The sequence below is a fragment of the Hevea brasiliensis genome, chromosome 3 (genome assembly GCF_030052815.1).
Source record: "Hevea brasiliensis isolate MT/VB/25A 57/8 chromosome 3, ASM3005281v1, whole genome shotgun sequence".
NCBI lineage: Eukaryota > Viridiplantae > Streptophyta > Magnoliopsida > Malpighiales > Euphorbiaceae > Hevea > Hevea brasiliensis.
Window position 1 is genome coordinate 17,402,014 of NC_079495.1, and position 20,121 is coordinate 17,422,134.

The 20,121-nt window shown below is 35.6% G+C and overlaps 1 protein-coding gene across 1 annotated transcript in view; it reads right to left on the reverse strand.

Annotated features, from left to right (window-relative positions):
* Positions 1-11,539, reverse strand: part of LOC131178333 (insulin-degrading enzyme-like 1, peroxisomal) — a 95,010-nt gene extending 83,471 nt beyond the window's left edge. Inside the window, exons 1-9 of the mRNA XM_058143292.1 lie at positions 11,521-11,539; positions 11,308-11,375; positions 10,056-10,147; positions 9,878-9,951; positions 9,723-9,766; positions 8,568-8,619; positions 6,959-7,081; positions 6,757-6,869; positions 6,457-6,619 (exon numbers count right to left, since the gene is read on the reverse strand). Coding sequence (XP_057999275.1) covers positions 6,457-6,619; positions 6,757-6,869; positions 6,959-7,081; positions 8,568-8,619; positions 9,723-9,766; positions 9,878-9,951; positions 10,056-10,147; positions 11,308-11,375; positions 11,521-11,539 — 748 coding nt within the window. The remainder of the gene's footprint in view (positions 1-6,456; positions 6,620-6,756; positions 6,870-6,958; positions 7,082-8,567; positions 8,620-9,722; positions 9,767-9,877; positions 9,952-10,055; positions 10,148-11,307; positions 11,376-11,520) is intronic.
* Positions 11,540-20,121: the final 8,582 nt, after the last annotated feature.

The following is a 20,121-nucleotide window of genomic DNA, read 5'->3' on the forward strand; positions in this document are numbered from 1 at the left end:
TCAGTGAGACCGCTAAGGTCCTGAGATCTGAGATATAGAAAATACCAATGCCAAGGTCAGAGAGCGTAGTTCGCGGTCTTGGCCGGTGAGCAATTGAATAGTCCAATGGTGCGGCTCGGCGATCACGCATCCAAACAAGAATACTTTTGAGTGGCGGCGACTCTTGGATCCATCACTATTAAACTTTCCTCGACTCGAGGTAATGTGCCTCAAGCAAGGGCCCCTGGTACCACGGCCTACGAGGAAGTCCTCAAAGCGGCTCGGATCTTTGCTCCTCGTAATGAAGAAAGCAGTTCTTCCAATTCTTAAGGGATGAGGGCGGATCGGAAAAGAGCCCGCAATGAGGCTTCGCTGAAAGAACCGATGTTCGTCATCCTTTCGGCGAGTTAGTCTGTGCAGCTCGGCGAACACCTTAGCCGTAGGTCTGATTCCCTTAGCTCGGCATAGACCTCGGAAGGCTACCAAGATCCGCCACGAGTTGGGGTGAATTTGAACAATGCATGCTCGGTGAAGTTTTAGGACCTCCTTATAGAAACCGTCCAGAGGGAACCTCGCATCGGCCTTTAAGCTTCCTCGTACACCATAACCATGTCATTCTCTTCAAAGGAGTGATCGACACGAAGATCGCCGTGGCACTTGATTAGCTCGTACGAATCAGGCCGAATGTTATATTCTTGGCTAAACGATTGTAGATCGGATTCTCGAAGAACCGACGGTAGCTCGTCTATAGGGAGAGTCTCTCCCTGAAGAAGGTGCGAGCCTCGATGGTATGACCCGCCCCGAGTTGGAGCGGAGGCCACAGGAGGTTCTTGTTGAACGCTTGGCCATCGCCTCTTCTTCATCAGACGATGACCACGAGAACTGAATGGAAGGAGGGCTCGCCACTCTCTGACCTTCGGCACCGCTCATTTTCAAAAGAAACAAAGAATTTAAACTAAAAGAGGATCAAAGCCCTTACCGGAGTCTGATCGGCGTCGGAAGAACTTGAGAAAACGAGAGAACTTCGAAGTTGTGAGCAGGGGATTGAAAATGGAATGAGAGAACAACCGCTAACCCTCCCACCTATTTATACTAGTCCGAGCATTTAATGCTCGCGAGGTTCTAAGCGGCGCATCGATTGGTGGGACTCGGCGGTGTTCGACACTTCTCTCAAATATCCGAATGTTCGAGATCGGTTAATTGGAGATCGGCATAATAAGTTAAATATTTTGAATAAAGGATCAGTTAAGTGTCATTCAGGTAAAGAACCAGATCGGATAATCACATTAGAGATCGGAAAATAATCAATGCAAAAATAATAAGATGATAACCGATAAAATAAAGTCTTTATTTTCAAAAGATCGGATTACATCATTTGGGCGATCTCTAGGGATCGGATTACACTAACATTGGATCACATCATTTCTGTGATCTCTAGAGATCGGATTGCATTGAAAATAAAATACATCATTTGGGCGATCTCTAGGGATCGGATTATGATAAAGGTCTAACTACACCATTTGGGCGATCTCTAGAGATCTGATTACATTTTAGGATTACATCATTTGGGCGATCTCTAGAGACCGGTGGAACATCCTATCTAAAAGGCCTATGTCAAAGCCTAGTCTCGTGGCTGAATCAAAAGACGTGTTTGGCGAGAGGCCGTTGACATCGGATAGATGTGCGGCTCGGATGGGGTGACTATGACTCCCATGAAGATGAGAGACATCGTTACCGATGTTACCACCGAAACCGACCATTGTCGGACACCCAATGTGGAGGAAAACCGTGCCGGAACACTCAATGTGACGAAACCGAATGAACTCGGTTGAGCGACTCGAGATCGGTACAACCAAGGTCCGCAATACATCGGTCAAATCCGGTCCTCTCACCATCGCCGATTAGGTCATTCGATCACCGGATCGTAAATTTTCATCGGTGAGTAAAGAAGTCCATCGGAAAAGATCAAAGCCACGATTATAGCGAACTTCCACCGGGCGGCTAGAAACAGGAAAGTAAGAAAGGAAGAGAGGAAAATCAGATGAAAGAAATGTCTCTGACGGGAGTATATATAGGGAAAATGAGCATTTATTGCTGGCGAGAAACGGCAACGCCGGGAATCAAGGGACAATTAATACTTTGACCGGACCTAAAGAAGGGAAAAGATCGGAATAGTAGATCGGAAGGTGGGAGACCAGCATGAAAGGTCGGAAAGAACATGTGAAAGAGATCAGAAAGAGGAGGGATCGGTAGGCAAAAAGAATAAGACAAATCCCAATAACCGTCGTCAGAATCAGAGCCGAGGTAGTTAAGGCATTGCAAACGAGATCTCCACCGCATGCCTAAGAATCGCCTGCAATGCTGACAGGTGCCAGGGTATGCCATGACAGTCTTGTACATTCCAATCTCCACCGTTGATCCCACTTGTAAGGACAAACCCGGAACCCTTAGATCAAGAGAGAAGACGACAATACCAGCGTCTTTCGCTCTTAGCCCTCAGATCGTTCCGGACAAGGAAATTTGGACCGTCAGATGGAAAGAAGAAAAGGACAAATATTATGAAGAGTGATCTCAACCATTCATTTTGATTCTCTTTAATTCCTGAACCTCCGATCATGTCCTTCGAAATCTTGACCCTCCATCTCCCTCAAAATAAATCCTGACCCTTCACGAATAGCACCCTATTCCTATAAATACCTGCATAAAAACTGTTCAAGGGACGGGCAAAAAAAAATAGACAAGAGGCTGTTATTATAGCAGAGGAACTCTGAAATTTCATTTAGTTTGCTACTCTGCTACTTAGAAGTGTCGATCAAAAAGACTTTTGAAACTAGTTTTCTGAAGTGTTTTTCTTGAAAAGATTCGAATCGGAACTCTACATTTCCAGTTTGTTCATTATCTGGTCACACTCTCACTTTTCGCCTTTTATCATCTCTGCTTTCATTGTCCAAGCTCAACTTCATTCCACTCGGTTCTTTTCATCTTGATCCGTCGCATTTTAGCTAAGCACCCTCCAGTTCACGAGGAACACCACCCTCGTGCCAATCAATCCTTGCCTTATCACTATTTGACACCCCATAGTTATTTTAGTAGATTTGGCTCCTTACAGTAAGAGCTCATACTCTTGCTTTATTAAGTGCTTACATTTACTTTACGCATTTTCTTTGTTCTTCGCACATCCGTGACTTTCTACTTTTGCACAAACGATCCCCAAAGAATGTTCTTGTAAGAGCTCATACCACTTGTTTTATCGAGTGTCCATTTACTTTCCGCATTTTCCTGTGTTCTTCTTACATCTGTGACTTTCTTCAAGATTATTTTTGCACACACGATCCCCAAAGAATGACACTCCCAAATCATCTATTTAGTGATCAGTTCATTTTTATTAATCTTCATCTTTTTTGAAAGCAAGTTTTCTAACTCCTAGTAGTATGTAAGTGGTTGGGTAAACGTAGGTAACTGCAACTTAGGGGTCTCTTTTAAAAGAGAGAACATGAATAACACGTCAGGAAGATAGCCAAACTATTAGGCCGACGTAAGCGAGAATTCGACAAAGATGTCATAAAGTGGAATAAGACCAAAGTAAACGAAGCAGTAGATCGGTCATTAATAGATATTGGTAAAATGAACGCATGGAAGGTCGGTAAATCAAGTCTAGTTTTCCCTATCTAGTCAAAAGGTATCGAGAAGCCTTATCCCCAGCATCTTAGAACGCCAGAATCCTTAGCTTTAGGTTCTTATGTCATGTAGTTGAAATTAAAAATCCGGGAGATCGGAGAAATCCCTTCCAGGCTCCTGTTAATCTGAAAGAGATCGGAAGAGAGTTCTTATCCGGTCTCAATCCAAAATTTTAATAAACGTAAAAAGAGATCGGAGGAGAGTTCTTATCCGGTCTCCCTTCAAAATTTTAATAAACATTAAATAGGGATCGGAGGAGAGTTCTTATCCGGTCTCAACTCAAAACATTAATAAATAACTCTAAAAGAGATCGGAGGAGGGTTCTTATCCGGTCTCCCCTCAAAATTTTAATAAACAACTTAAAAGAGATCGGATGAGAGTTCTTATCCGATTCTCACACCCGTTCACTAAGGTTGTCTCATTTACTTATGTATCTGGGTGATCCAAATTTAGTGAAAAATCAAATATTCCTTTTACTAAAAGGATTAACATTGCCGTCCAAGCCCTCCTAACTAATTTATAAAGAATGCAGAATTAAATATACTTACCCTTATTAAGGGACGAGGTGGGGTGCCTAACACCTTCCCCACCCGTTTACGGACCCCGAACTTAGAATCTCTGTTTTGAAGTGGTTTCATTTTTAATTTAACTTCTCAAATGGTTTTCTTTAGTTTCCCTCAAAACTAAGGTGGCGACTCCTCACTTTTTCCCACTTCGGTGAGTGATCGTCCAGGCGACCGCAAAATCCATTGCGACAACATTTCTAGAAATTTCTTCCAAACTAGGTTGTTGACACCTATTATCTATTTATACACACGCGTATTCATTACAGACCTGGTTCTCTTTTAACATTTTATCAATCTCTGTTTTTTTTTTTCCCCTTTTAGTCTCTAGCTAAAGAGCTATTTAGTCGGGGTTGCTACTCTAGTTCTCAGCTGTGACGCAATGGGTATAAAAATAAAGGGATACGCCATGGCTTTAAATCACAGTCATGGTGGAGGGTAATCAAAGCAGAATCTACTGTAACATAACAGTAACGACCTATTGCTATACAAATTTTTTTGAAAAATTTGTAAAGTTCATAAAACGAATAAATATTCATAAATATAATTAAAATTAAGATACAAAACTAAATAATAAGTATAAACATATCAAATGAAGACATTAAATCCATTCTTATATATCATTAGTATTTTTTAGTTTAAAACCAAAATAAATAAGTAGATAGTAAACAATTAATCTTATTACCACCAAAATGAACATCTAGGAAGTTACTATTTAATTTATGAAAATTAATTTTAAGAGTTAATTTTATGATTATTTATTTTCTTAAAATTTATCTTGCCAAAGTCTAAATTTACACTTAACAAATATTATTAAATTCTTGAACTTTCTTTGATATTATTTTCTAATTATTTATGTATTTACACAAAAATGATTGAAAAAATAACTAAAAATTAGAAAAAAATAATAATAACTCACTATTTCCTCTCATTCACTTAAAAACTACCTTGACTATTTGATGATCTATGCTTTGAGCTCAAAAATTAGTAAATAAATGAATAGTTTCTCGAGTTATTTGTGAAGAAAATTGAGAGAAAATGACTTAGTTGCCTAGAAAGAAAATGACGAGGCGCTAAAATGAATGGGCCAAGATAGTTTTATACCTAAAAAGAAAAAAGGTTCCCTCCATTAAATTTCACATGAAAGATATTAAAAAAAAGCCATAGATTCTCAGCTAGAAAATAATGGCTGTTATGATTGTTGCTTAATGATTGGATCACTTTAACTCCCTTTGCCTCGGGATGATGACCATTATCTTTAAACAACGACCATAACAACCTTTACAATTACAATTTTAAAAATTCGTTAAATAATGGTGATAACAATAACAGGAAGCTAAAAGTCCTTTAAATAACAACGGTTACATTGTTATTTAAAATCATGGTTTGCAGCACTTTTATAAGCCTTTGCTTTGCTGGCCTCACCCGAGCATGCCTAGGCGCACCTGGTGCCTTGCCGTACCTCATTGTGCTTGGCAGTGCCCAAATGAGATAACCCGCCTTTTCCTACCTTAGGCGATGCTGTCTTCACCCCTTGCAGCTCGAGCCTTAGATGCACCTTTAATAAATGAGGGAAAACCTTTTGTATGTGTTTTTGAAAAGTAAAAGTTATGCGCTAGTTGATTTTTATGGATATTTAGCATGGTTTTAAATAATGATTGTTACGTAATGTGACGATCGTTATTTATAAATTTTGAATTCCCCCATTACCATTATACTTATTATATATGGGCAAAAAAAAAAAAATGCATGAGCAACGACCAATATGCCTGTTACTTAATAGTAAAGACCAATATTTACTATTGAGTAACAATAATGGCCGTTACTCATATGGGATTTCTTTTCTAGTTCAAGGAAGGTAGGCAGTTCATTTCAACCTTTTGGTTTTGGTTTCTAGGAGTTTCCTTTTCTATTTCTCACTCTCTCAACTTCCATCTAAAATTTTCTATCTTTTAACAAATCTTTCAATTCTTGAGCTAAAATCAACAATTAGTGAAGGTTTACTTGAAGCGAATGAGAGCAATTTACATCCATATTTTGCAAAGCGTGAGTTATTTGGCTTTTTTTTTCTTTGCTTATTTGTTGAAAAAAATGAAGTTATGCCAGATTGCTTATGAAAATTATGCTTTATGTTTGGGTTAGTTCTTTACTATCTATATAGTTATTATGCCTGATGGCGAGTGAAAAAAAAAAAAAGTTAATAGTCTAAAGCATAGATAGGATAAGTAAAACCCACCCAATGATTTCAAGATGGAAAACAAAGATCCTTCTCCTTCATGGCCAATAAGATGACTTAGATAGTAGCATGGTCCTTCCTTGTAGTGAAGAATACTTGGAGTTATAGGCCATACAATTCTCAATTTGTGACCTTGTTCTATTGGGACAGCTTTAACAAGTATCTGAAATTAATGCAATACTGAATGAATGAATAGAAAATAGTCTCTTGAAGGTCTAAACATTTCATTTTATGCATCTCTTTTCCGACTTGTACAATGTTTACTTACATAGCATGGAAACAGACTAGTACTAGGCATACCTGTAAGTGTTTAGATGTGCATGGTTGACCAGGAAAAGAAATATAATCTTGATTATTGCTTCTAATTTCTTGAAATTTGTCCTCAACAATGCTTTGAATTGCATTAAGGTTTTCTAAAAAATCTCCAAAACAAAGCAATATCACATTTTCATGAATAAAAGTAAGCCAAACATAATAATATAAAGTGGACTTATTTACTAACCTTTTGCATATATCACCAGATGCATGAGGTTGGCAGAATAATTTTCTTCATAAAATTTGATAAGCTCATGTCTTGTATCCAAGCCCTTTGCTTTTGGTTGAACTTCCAAAGTTTCCCAATTCCCTATGCATTGAAAAAGGCTAGGCACTTTTCAGCGTATATCATGAGATTAGACTTGGTATTGATTAAAGAAATTTAGCTTCATTTCAGCTTATTTCACAAAATTGGTGTAGGACTTTAGGTTCTCACACTACAAACACTTAGGTTATATTTGTTAAAACGTAATATAATGTAATGGAATCAAAATTGTAATATAATGCAATGTATTAAGTATTAGATTACTTTATTTGGAATAACAAGAATGTAATATAATGACCATTACACATATATATCAATGAAATATAACAAATTAATAATAATATTTTATTAGATATTATTTTAATTTCAAATTATTAATATTTTCATTATTACTACTACCACTACCACCACCAAGTAGCTAAGTGGTGATAATAATAGCTAAGTAGTGGTGGTAATCCTGATGGTAGCAATGACGGTGTTTAGGTGGCGGTGGTAATGGTGGTAACAGGGAGATGACGGTGGTGGGGGTAGGGGCAACTGTGACAAAGTGGTTGTGGGTGATAATGTTGGTGGTAGCAATGACACTGGTTAGGTGGTGATGATAATGGCAAGGTGGTGGTGGTTAAGTGGTGGTAGTAGTATCAAAGGTAACTGGATAGGTGCGGTAGTAATGTTGATAATAAATAATAAATAAATAAATAATAAATAATTATGCTTACATTCATTTTTATATGTAATAATGATTACATTATTTAATGTGTAATTGATTATATTAGGTAATTGTTATTCTATTACATTAATTTTTTTTTCTTTTTTTTTTGTGTTGCTAAACAAAGTAATCAAATATTTAATATAATCACGATTACATTATATCTTTGATTACGTCATACCAAACATGACCTTATTTCAATATAAATATCAAATATGCCTATGAAGGCTACAACCTTCTATAGAGAAATAAAAACAGAAAGACACTAAACATGAATAAAGCATATGCCTTTTTACAAGTGGTTTAAAAGAAGGGAAAACTAATGGAATGTGATTTGTCACCTTGCCTCCTTTATAATTGTTCTTTTCAATAATGTATCAGTTTCAAAGTTTAAAAGGAAACACCATTAGCAAGAAGGGATTATTCAATACCTAATTCAAGCAACAATGATTAAAGAAAACCTCGAGTAGTGGCATAGGTGGAAGAGAGATGAAGCAAAATGGAAAGTACCTTAGATGGGAATGTTGTTTGTCGCTAAAGAAGCAGGGTTTTCATCATCAAAGCACAAAGGTTGTATAAATGTAAAAGTATAAGATCTTTTTGATTGTAAAGCACTATTAGCACATTTCGGGCAACGTTCTCCCAATAAGCAAAAACTCATTTTGCATGAAAGGCAAATCAAGCAAGAATCAGCATTATATTTCACAAATGAGGATATCCAGAACTGAGGATAGAGGCAGGCCTAATTACAAAACACCATACACAAATAAAAGGCCATTTATAAAAATGCTTTAAAGCAAAGTACATATGTTATTTGCTGACCTGTACCAAATTTATGATATGGGTGTTTTTCATCACTGAGATGTTTCTGAAGCTGCATATGATAGAACAGTTTCAAGCAGAAAAATCAGCGTGTTTTTGAGATAACTAGTAAAAATACTTCTCATAAACATCACAGTTCTTCAAACATCAAAATTTCCACATTTACAAAAGAATATAGTATATAACTATATATCAATAATCTAGTTATGTCCTAGATTGTAATAGTTCGAAATATTAAAATTTGATCCTACTTTACCTTTTCACTCACGTGATATGCCTATGAAGAAAAGCATATAGTAAACTTAGACACCTAATTGATACCAGTAATGAAAGAGTTGGAATACCTCCTCTTGCACTACTTGAGTGATGTAGAACAAATTTTAATTAATTTGCCAAGATAGTTGTGATGAAATAGAACTTTTGAAATTAGAATTTTAAAACTTTAAAATATATGTGAAAGGAATGTAAGTGTCAAAATTCCCACATTGGAAAGAAACAATAAGTTAAAAGGGTATATAAGGGTGGAAGACCAACTATCAAATTGATTAGTTTTAATCTTTTCGCAATGGTTGGTCTAAGCCTGAGTATCTCTATTCCACACTTCATGGGGCAATAGATGGTAAAAGGATGATTCCAAAGCAGTAGATATAACTTTCACAAATTACTAAAATAAGATCTAAATGACAGCACTACCTTAAGAATACAAAATAATAATAAGAGCAACTTTCTAGGCTTGCAATGTGAAAAAACAAAGATTTAGTAGGAAATGGATCCACACAGCAGAACCCAACTATTTTGGGAATAAGATTTAATTCATGTGAATCCTCGAGTGACTTTATGGTAAAAGGATGACTCCAAAGCAGTAGATATAACTTTCACAAATTACTGAAATAAGATCTAAATGACAGCACTACCTTAAGAATACAAAATAATAATAAGAGCAACTTTCTAGGTCTGCAAATGTGAAAAAAACAAAGATTTGGTAGGAAATGGATCCACACAGCAGAACCCAACTAGTTTGGGAATAAGATTTAGTTCATGTGAATCCTCTTGGCCAAATCCTTATATTCATTACATCTATCTTAAGACATTTTCTTTATTAATGGAGGCATCACAATCACAAATGGCCTAAGTGGCAAGAAAATTTGTTGATACCTGGGGCATTCTCCAACCATCAGACAATAAATTTTTCTCATTCTCTGTATGAGAGGGAGAGAGAGATTAATTGCCAATAGTAACTTTATTATTTAAAAAAGTAAACAAGAGATACTTAAGAAAACTGGGTGGGTACACTCCTAAAAACAACTAACCTGAATCAACAGCTTTAATTTCCCTCATGGTTGCATCAGCTGATAACAATGGTCCAAGAAAGAATTGTGCAAACCTGAATGGTAATCAGAAGTGAAAAGCCATGCTCATAAACATTATGATGAACACTTAAAAAAGCTACCATCTAGCAGAAAAGGAAAAGCAGCATCTAGGATTTACCTGTCCAAAGCCTCCTCAAAACAATCACTATTAACTTCAAAATGGTAGTTGGTGTGCTCATAAGATGTACATGCATTGTACTGGCCTCCATTCTATTACATAACAAGAAAAACACATGAAGAGCATAGTTTAGCTAACATAAGCAATCTTATCGGGGCATCTTATCAAGTTACAAAATGGTAGCAATTCATGGTTATCTTTTCCTTTCAAGGATAATTAAGCATTTTAAGGTAAAGACTTGGTGTCAACAATAGTTGGGGGAAGTGTGAGTCACACTAGAGGTTATTCATATCTCCCTTCTCAGAGGAGTGCCACACATCTCCCTATAAAATAAGAAGTTAAGTGCAAATACAAATTTGAGACGTAACACTGTGGAAAATTAAACAAAACCATGTCAACTCTCCAACAAGAAGCATGAATAAAGACTTCGATGTGAAAAGATAGACAAGAAAAATTGTCCTCCTCAATAGTAATAAAGCATCTCTTCATGTCACACATCATCAAATAAGAAACAAAAAGAGTGGTAGAGAGAACCTAAGCCCAAAATCACCTTCTACTTAACAATACTAGTGAGATATGAACAAATATCACATGTTGCTTGACCTTCAAACACAACATCATCACAAAATATGAAATGTTTCCATTTCATATGGATCAATATGAAGAAGTATCAAAAGATATGCAAAGGCTTTGTTCACTTAATATACATGCAAATAATAATGGCATTAGTTGCTCCATTAAAACCATTGTGAAAGAATATTTACTCGGTAAAGACCCTGCATTTTAATAATATAAGTTCCAGATGGAGTAACATGACCAACCTTAATAGAATTTAAAAAGAAAAACCTAAAAACATATAGAGCCAAAAGTATACTGCATTTTGAAATATCCACTCTTCCCTAGGCAAGCCAAGATAAGAGTTATAGTCAACAAATCCCTCTATTTTGTCTCACTCCCTTAAAGATCTTTTAACTTGAACAATTCTTACATGGCTTCATGCCAAACACCTTATATCAAACATGGCTTACATATTTTTATGCGAATGATTTTTTGATGTTGGAATAACAACCAAGGTACCTTGGGCCTCATTTCTTCTTTTAGGGATAATCAAATACTTATAATCCCAATGTGAACAATTAAATTTTAACTCAACTATGGAATTATGATACCAAATAGAAAATTATATTTTCATATACATATGTAACACAACAATGTGTAGAGTAAAAAGCTTATTAGAGAATAAGTAATGTACCTCCAAAATGTACTTCGAATAACTACCCTCCATTGGATATTTTTCACTAGCATAAAACAACATATGTTCTGCAATACAAATATTACGTGAGAACATCAAAAGACATTTCCCAAACTTGTAGAGATAGACATTAAATAGAAATTGCATTGAGTATAAGTAGGACACTTCCTAAGCTATTGCCAACTAGATCAAAGTTAACTTAGTAGGTATCACGTGTTAGAACATAGGCCATATCCAAAATAAATAAATAAATAAATAAAAATCCAAGTTATTCTTTTGACTCCCTTGATCATAAGCAATTAAGCATTCAAGTTTCAACTATAATCAAGATACCTATGTCTTCTTTCTTCCTTTTTATGGATCCAAGGGCTTTATTAATCAAAAGAAATTGTGCATTTCATGCTTCAGAGTTTTTTTTATCTTCATTTGAAACTTTTTACATTTCCTTGCTTACTACTTCTCACTCTCTTAGATGGACTACAACAATTCCATCAGTTGAGAGAGAGAGAGAGGTAAACATTAGGGATGAGTAAAATTCAATTTAAAATTGAATTACCAAAGAAATCAATTTTAGTTGATTTTATTCATTTTCTAGTAACTTGGGTTCATTTTGGTTTTCACTTTTAAACACTATATATATATATATATATATATATATATATATATATATATATATATATATATATATGAATGTATGTATGTATGTAACACCCCTAAGTTCGGTAGTGCGTTCTACTGTTCCGGTGACCAGTGTTGTCCGGACAGCTAGGATGCCTAGAACTACACTTCAATACGAGTGAGGAGACATAAAATAATGAAATAAAAGAAGAGAAAATACAAGAAAAACAAAGGAAAAATAATAGCAAGGAAGAGTAACCAAGTTAAGCGAGCCGGAAACCCTAGCGATGGGTGACCGCACCGGGAAGTCACGGCGTGGACCGTTGACTAGCCCTAGACTGCGGGGAACCCTGGAAATTATTTTTAGGACTTAAATAGACCCTTATTGAAGAATAAATATCATTAGAAAGATCAAAGAAAAATTAAATAATTAGTACAAAGAAAAGTGAGAAATCGAAAAACAGACAAAACCCGGTGTTACCGAAAAATCGGGAATGTAACCCGAACAGGGGCATTATGGTCAATCGACATCCCGAATTGTCTTTTGACCTAAATGTCCATTAAAAATAAATAATATTACACTTAGAAAATGAAATGAAAAATTAAATTGGTGGTACCTAAAGTAAATAACAAAAATTAAAGGTTAAATGTGGAATAAGTAGGAGTTAAGTTTATAATATGAATTATTGGTGTGAGTGGGCCACTAATGATTAAACTAAACATAAAATGGACTGATGTAAGTCCACTATAGCAGCTGAAATGTTCATCTTCTTCACTCCCTTAACCTAGCCGAATTGAAGAAGAAAAAGGACCTCCATTGCCGTTTTCATTCAAGCTTCATCTAACCCCTCACTTCACTTCTAATCACTTAGATAGCTTCATTAAAGATTGTCTACACATCATAAGGAAGAGCTTGATACCAAAATCAAGAAGTTTAATCAAGGTTTGGCAAGTTCCAACCATAAGGTAAGTTTGTATTTTTGAAGATTGCTTTGTTAAACTTTGTGTTCATGTTATGGGTGTTGGTTTTGTGAAGAAAAATTTCAAGTTTGAGAAGCTATTGATATGTTCATTTTAGACAGCCATGGAGTTATGTAATTGATGAAATATTTGTACATATATTTGATGAGAAATGATGTTGGTTAGGGTGATTTAATATCCTAGTAAATTATTCCATATGTATATGGTAATTTTGCACTTGGTATGGAAATTGATGAATTGTAGGACACTTTGGTGTTGAGGAAGCTTTTCGGCAGCCTTGGGATTCTTGGATAAATGTATGTGTTAATGAAGGTGTTGGCAGAAATATTGACATTAAGGTTGATGGATATGTATATAGATTGATTGTGTAAAGTGTATGTAAGAACTAGTAAGGTTTAGGTGTATATGTGATTGTACTTAGACTTTGTAAATGTGAGTTTTAATTGGTGTATTAAGGATGTTTGTAATCTGCCCAAAGTGATGTTAATGTAAAGTGGAATATAGTTTTGGTAATGAACCAAAACAGAAATGGTAAGGGAAGTGGACATATAGTAATGTAAGTGTGTAATTGATGTATGTTTAAGTAAGGTAGTTAAGGGCAGTATGCATTTTAGTCAATAACTTTAAATGTGTAACCTCAATTGGTATGAGACCAATTGGAGGTGAAACTAGGCACAAAATGTGTCAACTTTCATTGAGAAAGCATACCAAAATTCTGCTTACAAGGTGACATAAGAAAATGACCAATTCGGATTAAGTGCAAGTGAAACCTGAAAACTGACCAATTGGGCAGCAGTTAGTGTTTAGGCCATAACTCACTCAAAACAGGTCCAATTGACCTGAAATTTTAACCATGAATAGTTAAGACCCATACCTACAAGTCTTATGAAGACACCAAAACCCAGAAATGACCAGAAGCAAGTCAAAAAGCTTGCACAAGTTCGGGTCCAAAAACTAGCCGAACCAGAGTTGACCAAATTGACCTAAAATTGACCTAATTTGATGCCATTTGACCAGCAATAGTATAATGACCATAACTTGGTCTACTTAACTCAGAATGACCTAAAATTTTGCCTCGCGTTCCATAAGACATAGATCTACAAGTTTGTAGTTTTGACCGAAACCCGAAAACTGAGGGAACTAGGTCGTCCGGCTAGGTCAAACTAGTATTCCGGAATCCAGTAAGTTGCATTAAAATGCACTGAACAAGGAATTGAGTTTGGTAAAACGTACCAACTCTAAAACCCTATCAAATGTGACATATTAATGACACTAAAACCTAATTTACCTAGAACGCATCGAGGGTCAGTATATTAGGTGATTAAGCAAATAAAGGTATTCAGTGAATTGTTTATCGAACATTATCGATAGAGACAGTTTAATTTAGTACTGAAACACTTCAAATTGTGTTTCTCAGTTAGTAAAGACTCAGGGAGAGGGAAGGAAACACTGAGTCCAGACCAGGAGACAGTCATCAGAGGTTTGTGCACAACGGCTATTTCTTTTGAATTTTTTCAATTGAAATGAATTATGACTATTGTACATTATTGTTTTAAATTGTGTTTGTGCATAACTAGTTTTTAACTGATTTTGATTTGAATATTTCATATGATTAAATGACATATTTTTCTTATGTATTATGTTTAACAAGCATTGGATTTAATTCAATGATTATTGAAATTGTTATAGTATGTATGAATTTAGCTTTGTGAAATGGTATTTCCACAAGTATTAAGCACAGTTATGGATTGAATAAATTATATTTTGGAAAATTGTGATAGAACATGTTTTGAATTGTGATGGTAATTTTCATGGAAAAATGCAAATTTATTATTTGAATTGTGATGAGCATAAAAATTATTGGATATTGGAATTGACTTTGAATCGAATTATATTGTGATTTATGCTCACTAAAAGGATTGTGATATGGTTTTATATCTCACTATAGATGCTTGACTAGGTTATTACCCGTCTCTCTCATTTGTTGAGAAGACAATGGAGTTAGTTGTGTTTTGATTACCATGGTACGTGCACAGGCTTAGATTTTCCTCTGATTTGAGGTTAGATCTAAGTTTATTTTATCGTTATGGCCCTTGCGAAAGATTCATTATTGTGGTGTGTACTGTGTACGATGATTCGACCTCCCCGACCATAGGGAGTTAGAATCTGATTCGACCTCCCCGACCATAGGGAGTTAGAATCACATCGAATATGGCCCTTTCGGATTAGTCTTGCATAGTTAGTGAGATAAAGATTGATTTTTGAGATACAGAATGGCTTTTGAATGGTAAGGAATTGTGATTTCAATTATGGTTTATGTATAATTGATTTTGTTGGAATTACTTAAATGGATAGTCATGATTTGATAAATTGAATTTTGTGATCAAAGTCATTTATACAAATGATTTACATTATTGGCAATGAATATTTTGAGTTGTGGAATTTGATGAGTATTCAGATTTCCAAATTATTTACTGTAAATTTTGTCAATATATATTGTATTATGTTTTAAATTATAGTTGTGCACCACTGAGTTCACCACTCAGCGATAGCTTTGTATGCTGTCGCAGGTAAGAAGAGCATAGAGCAGTAAATAAGTTTCTTTGAAGACATATTCAAATCAGCTCCAGGTATATCATAGGTATACCCATGTACATAGGTTTTGATGTATGCATGTAATAATATGTATGTAAATTATTTGAGCAGTTGTATAAAAACTCTTATAAAATATTTTGGTATGTAATTAAATGTAAATTATTGTAAATGTAAGTTTGGGATTTCATTTACTTGAATAGTTTTGTATTATAAATTTTGAGTCTTGTAATCAATGAAATGTTTCTTTATGATGAGAGTAGTTTGAAAATGAATTGATTGTTTATTGAGAATTGAATTATGAATTGAAATGAAGTTATTGAAGTTGTATTTGAGAAAACATATTGGGAACATTTTCTTTTGCAGGATTGAAGAACTGTTTTCTCAAAATACAGTCGGCACTTTGCCGAAATTTTGAAAAATTTTATAACACCAGATTTTAATCCATGACTTAAATTTCCCGAAAATTGTTTTAAAATCCCTTGTAGTATATTTAATGGATTATCGGTAGGAGAAGTACGGTAGTTCATTAGGTATACTACGGGATCATGTTACATCTTACAGGGGAGTAGGGTGTGACATGTTTTGTGGTATCAGAGCAATGGTTTTAAAGTAAATTTCGAACTGTGAATTTGAAATCTTTTTGTCGGTAACTACAACTGCTCAAATGTTTGATACATATAGTACATTTACATCATAAATATGAACTAATGGAGAGGAATCTCCTTATATTGGTTGTACAGGAATAGAAAATCTTGTGAAAAGATATGGAAGAGAAGAATGAGACAATAGAACAGTCCGTGATGGCAGAAGTACAAGTTGAGGCCCCAACTCCACAAAGTATCGAAGGCCCGACTGTACCAGTTTTACCAGTACAAATTACTGCACAAATGGCCCAGCAAATGGCCACTTTCTTCCAACAAATGGCTGATAATCACATCGGCTCAAGCCCAATCTGCACCCAACCACCATAAGGGCAGTGTGAAATGGAAAAGAGGGAGAAACCTATGGGTCAGAGCTCGAACAGTAATTTGAGAAAGAGAAAAGAATTTGAGGAACCCTTAGCTCAGGGATACGATAGAGGTGGATCATTAAGACAGAGACCACCACGGTCCAGTCGTCGAACAACTAGAAGTTCCTACCCTCCCCGCCAATGTGAAACTTGTGGAAGATATCATGGTGGGATATGCTATAAGGCCTCTAGAGCCTGCTACAATTGTGGAAAACTTGGACACTTTGCTAAAGATTGTACTAAACCACCTCGATCTGCTCTCCGGATTTCACAGACCGTCAGTCAGAGTCAAGATAGAAATAGAGTTGGTACTCCTCACCACTATAACACAGTGAATCAACCTGAATATAGTAGCGCACCAGTCAGAGCGTCCACTATGCGCCAAGGAGAAAGAGCAGAAACTTCAGATGTAGCTACTGGTAAGTTCTTAAATTTTGAAAGAAACAATTAGTTATTATTTGATCCCAGCACTACTTAGTTGTGTGTTAGTGTCAGAACTATATGTTCTGTTGTTATTCCTTTACATGGGAATAAATTTTGATGTATTAGTGATCAGTTTTTTAGGATCAAAACTAAAATAACAAGTATGATTGACATTAATTTTGGAAGAATTGTTAGCTAAAAGTATTCTCTAACACACCATAAATTATAAAGCTAATTGGCGAGCCTACTTAATGTAAGGCAAGAGGACGTAAAAGTAAGATGCAGTAATGGAATTGCTCTAGATGAGGGCAAAGATGTTACTGTTAGTAATTGTCAAGGGATATTGTAATCAGAATCGGTTTAGGATATTAGTGGATTCGAAAAAGATAAGATGTTAGAAAACCTAGTCCATGAGGTTATAACGTAGTGACTATATAATGTTCTCGATGTTTGTATTGTAAGCTGCAGATTACGATCGCACGGGATTATTGTGTAGAGCTACGTGCTTCCTTGTGGTATAATAAATTAAGAATAATTGTAAGTAATATATAAATTGATACAGTTGCACCCGAATAGAGTACTATTACTAGAAATAAATGTGAAAATTTTAGTCAGAAATTTAAAACTTCAGAACTAGCCTATCAAACCACTACACTTGTAAGGTAGCTAGAGTCAGTGACTCAGTTATATTAATGTGAATTACCTGTACCACAGTAATTGCTATAAGCTTAGAGATATCAGTACGACTTATCATCCTCAGACGGATGGACAGTCGAAACAAGTGATTCAGGTAAATTTTAAAACTCGTTGAGTTTCTATAAATAATGAAATGAAATGATAATAATAACCTGTGAGATGTAATAAACCCTCGAGAATATACTGAGAACTTCTGTCCTTGAATCCGAGGGGAGATGGGACAGATACATCCCACTAAACAGAATTTGTATATAATAATAAGTGTCGAGCTAGCATACAAATAGCACCCTATGAAACATAGTAAGAGAACAGATAACTATGGATTTTGTGATGAAAATTCTGAGGATACAGAATAGTCAAGATGCAGTATAGGTCATAGTTATCAGACTAACCAAGTCTGTTCACTTTTTGCCAGTTCGAATGGACTATAGCCTGGAAAGATTGGCCAGATTGTACATATATGAGATTGTAAAACTGCATGGAGTGCCAGTATTAATTGTGTCTGACAGAGATCCTAGGTTCATTTCTAGATTCTGGGATAATCTTCAGAGAGCCCTAAGAACTAGATTGAACTTCAGCACAGCATTCCACCCACAGACAGATGGCCAACTTGAAAGGGTTATTCAGATATTGGAGGATATGCCACGGGCTTGTGTGATTGAGTTTGAAGGTAGTTAGGATACACACTTGCCTTTGATGGAGTTTGCTTATAACAACAGCTACCAATCAAGCATTGGGATGCCTCCATATGAAGCTTTGTATGGCAGAAAGTGCAGAACTCCCCTATGTTGGGATGAAGTAGGTGAAAGGAAGATGATTAGGCTAGAAATTATTCAGCAGACAGAGGAAAAGATCAGATTGATCAGAGATAGACTCAAGGCTGCATCAGACTGTCAGAAGTCCTATGTTGATCTAAAGAGAAGAGATACTGAAATGCAATAGGTGATAAAGTATTCCTCAAAGTTTCTCCTTGAAAGAGGACTGTGAGACTTGGCAGAAAGGGGAAACTGAGTCCTCGTTTCATCGGACCATATGAGGTTCTGGAAAGAGTGGGTCCTTTGACGTATCGGTTGGCATTACCTCCAGATCTAGCAAGGATACACAGTGTCTTCCATGTGTCCATGTTAAGGAGGTACAGATCAGACCCATCTCATGTACTATCAGTTGAATAGATTGAGGTAAAATCCAGACCTCTCATATGAGGAAGAACCCATAGAAATTCTGGCTTATGAGGTGAAGCAGCTGAGGAATAAATAGATACACCTGGTTAAAGTGCTGTGGAACCATCATTCAGGCCAGGAAGCTACTTGGAAACGTGAAGAGGATATGAGGAGACAGCACCACACTGTTCGAGACTAATGCCACGTAAAATTTCGAGACGAAATTTATTTAAGGGGGGGAGAATTGTAACACCCCTAAGTTCGGTAGTGCGTTCTACTGTTCCGGTGACCAGTGTTGTCCGGACAGCTAGGATGCCTAGAACTACACTTCAATACAAGTGAGGAGACATAAAATAATGAAATACAAGAAGAGAAAATACAAGAAAAATAAAGGAAAAATAATAGCAAGGAAGAGTAACCAAGTTAAGCGAGCCGGAAACCCTAGCGATGGGTGACCGTACCGGGAAGTCACGGCGTGGACCGTTGACTAGCCTCGATCATGGGAACCCCTGGAAAATATTTTAGGACTTAAATAGACCCTTATTGAAGAATAAATATCATTAGAAAGATCAAAGAAAAATTAAATAATTAGTACAAAGAAAAGTGAGAAATCGAAAAGCAGACAAAACCCTGTTTAGAAAAATCGAATGTAACGACAGGGGCATTATGGTCAATCGACATCCCGAATTATCTTTTGACCTAAATGTCCATTAAAAATAAATAATATTACACTTAGAAAATGAAATGAAAAATTAAATTGGTGGTACCTAAAGTAAATAACAAAAATTAAAGGTTAAATGTGGAATAAGTAGGAGTTAAGTTTATAATATGAATTATTGGTGTGAGTGGGCCACTAATGATTAAACTAAACATAAAATGGACTGATGTAAGTCCACTATAGCAGCTGAAATGTTCATCTTCTTCACTCCCTTAACCTAGCCGAATTGAAGAAGAAAAAGGACCTCCATTGCCATTTTCATTCAAGCTTCATCTAACCCCTCACTTCACTTCTAATCACTTAGATAGCTTCATTAAAGATTGTCTACACATCATAAGGAAGAGCTTGATACCAAAATCAAGAAGTTTAATCAAGGTTTGGCAAGTTCCAACCATAAGGTAAGTTTGTATTTTTGAAGATTGCTTTGTTAAACTTTGTGTTCATGTTATGGGTGTTGGTTTTGTGAAGAAAAATTTCAAGTTTGAGAAGCTATTGATATGTTCATTTTGGACAGCCATGGAGTTATGTAATTGGTGAAATATTTGTACATATATTTGATGAGAAATGATGTTGGTTAGGTGATTTAATATCCTAGTAAATTATTCCATGTATGT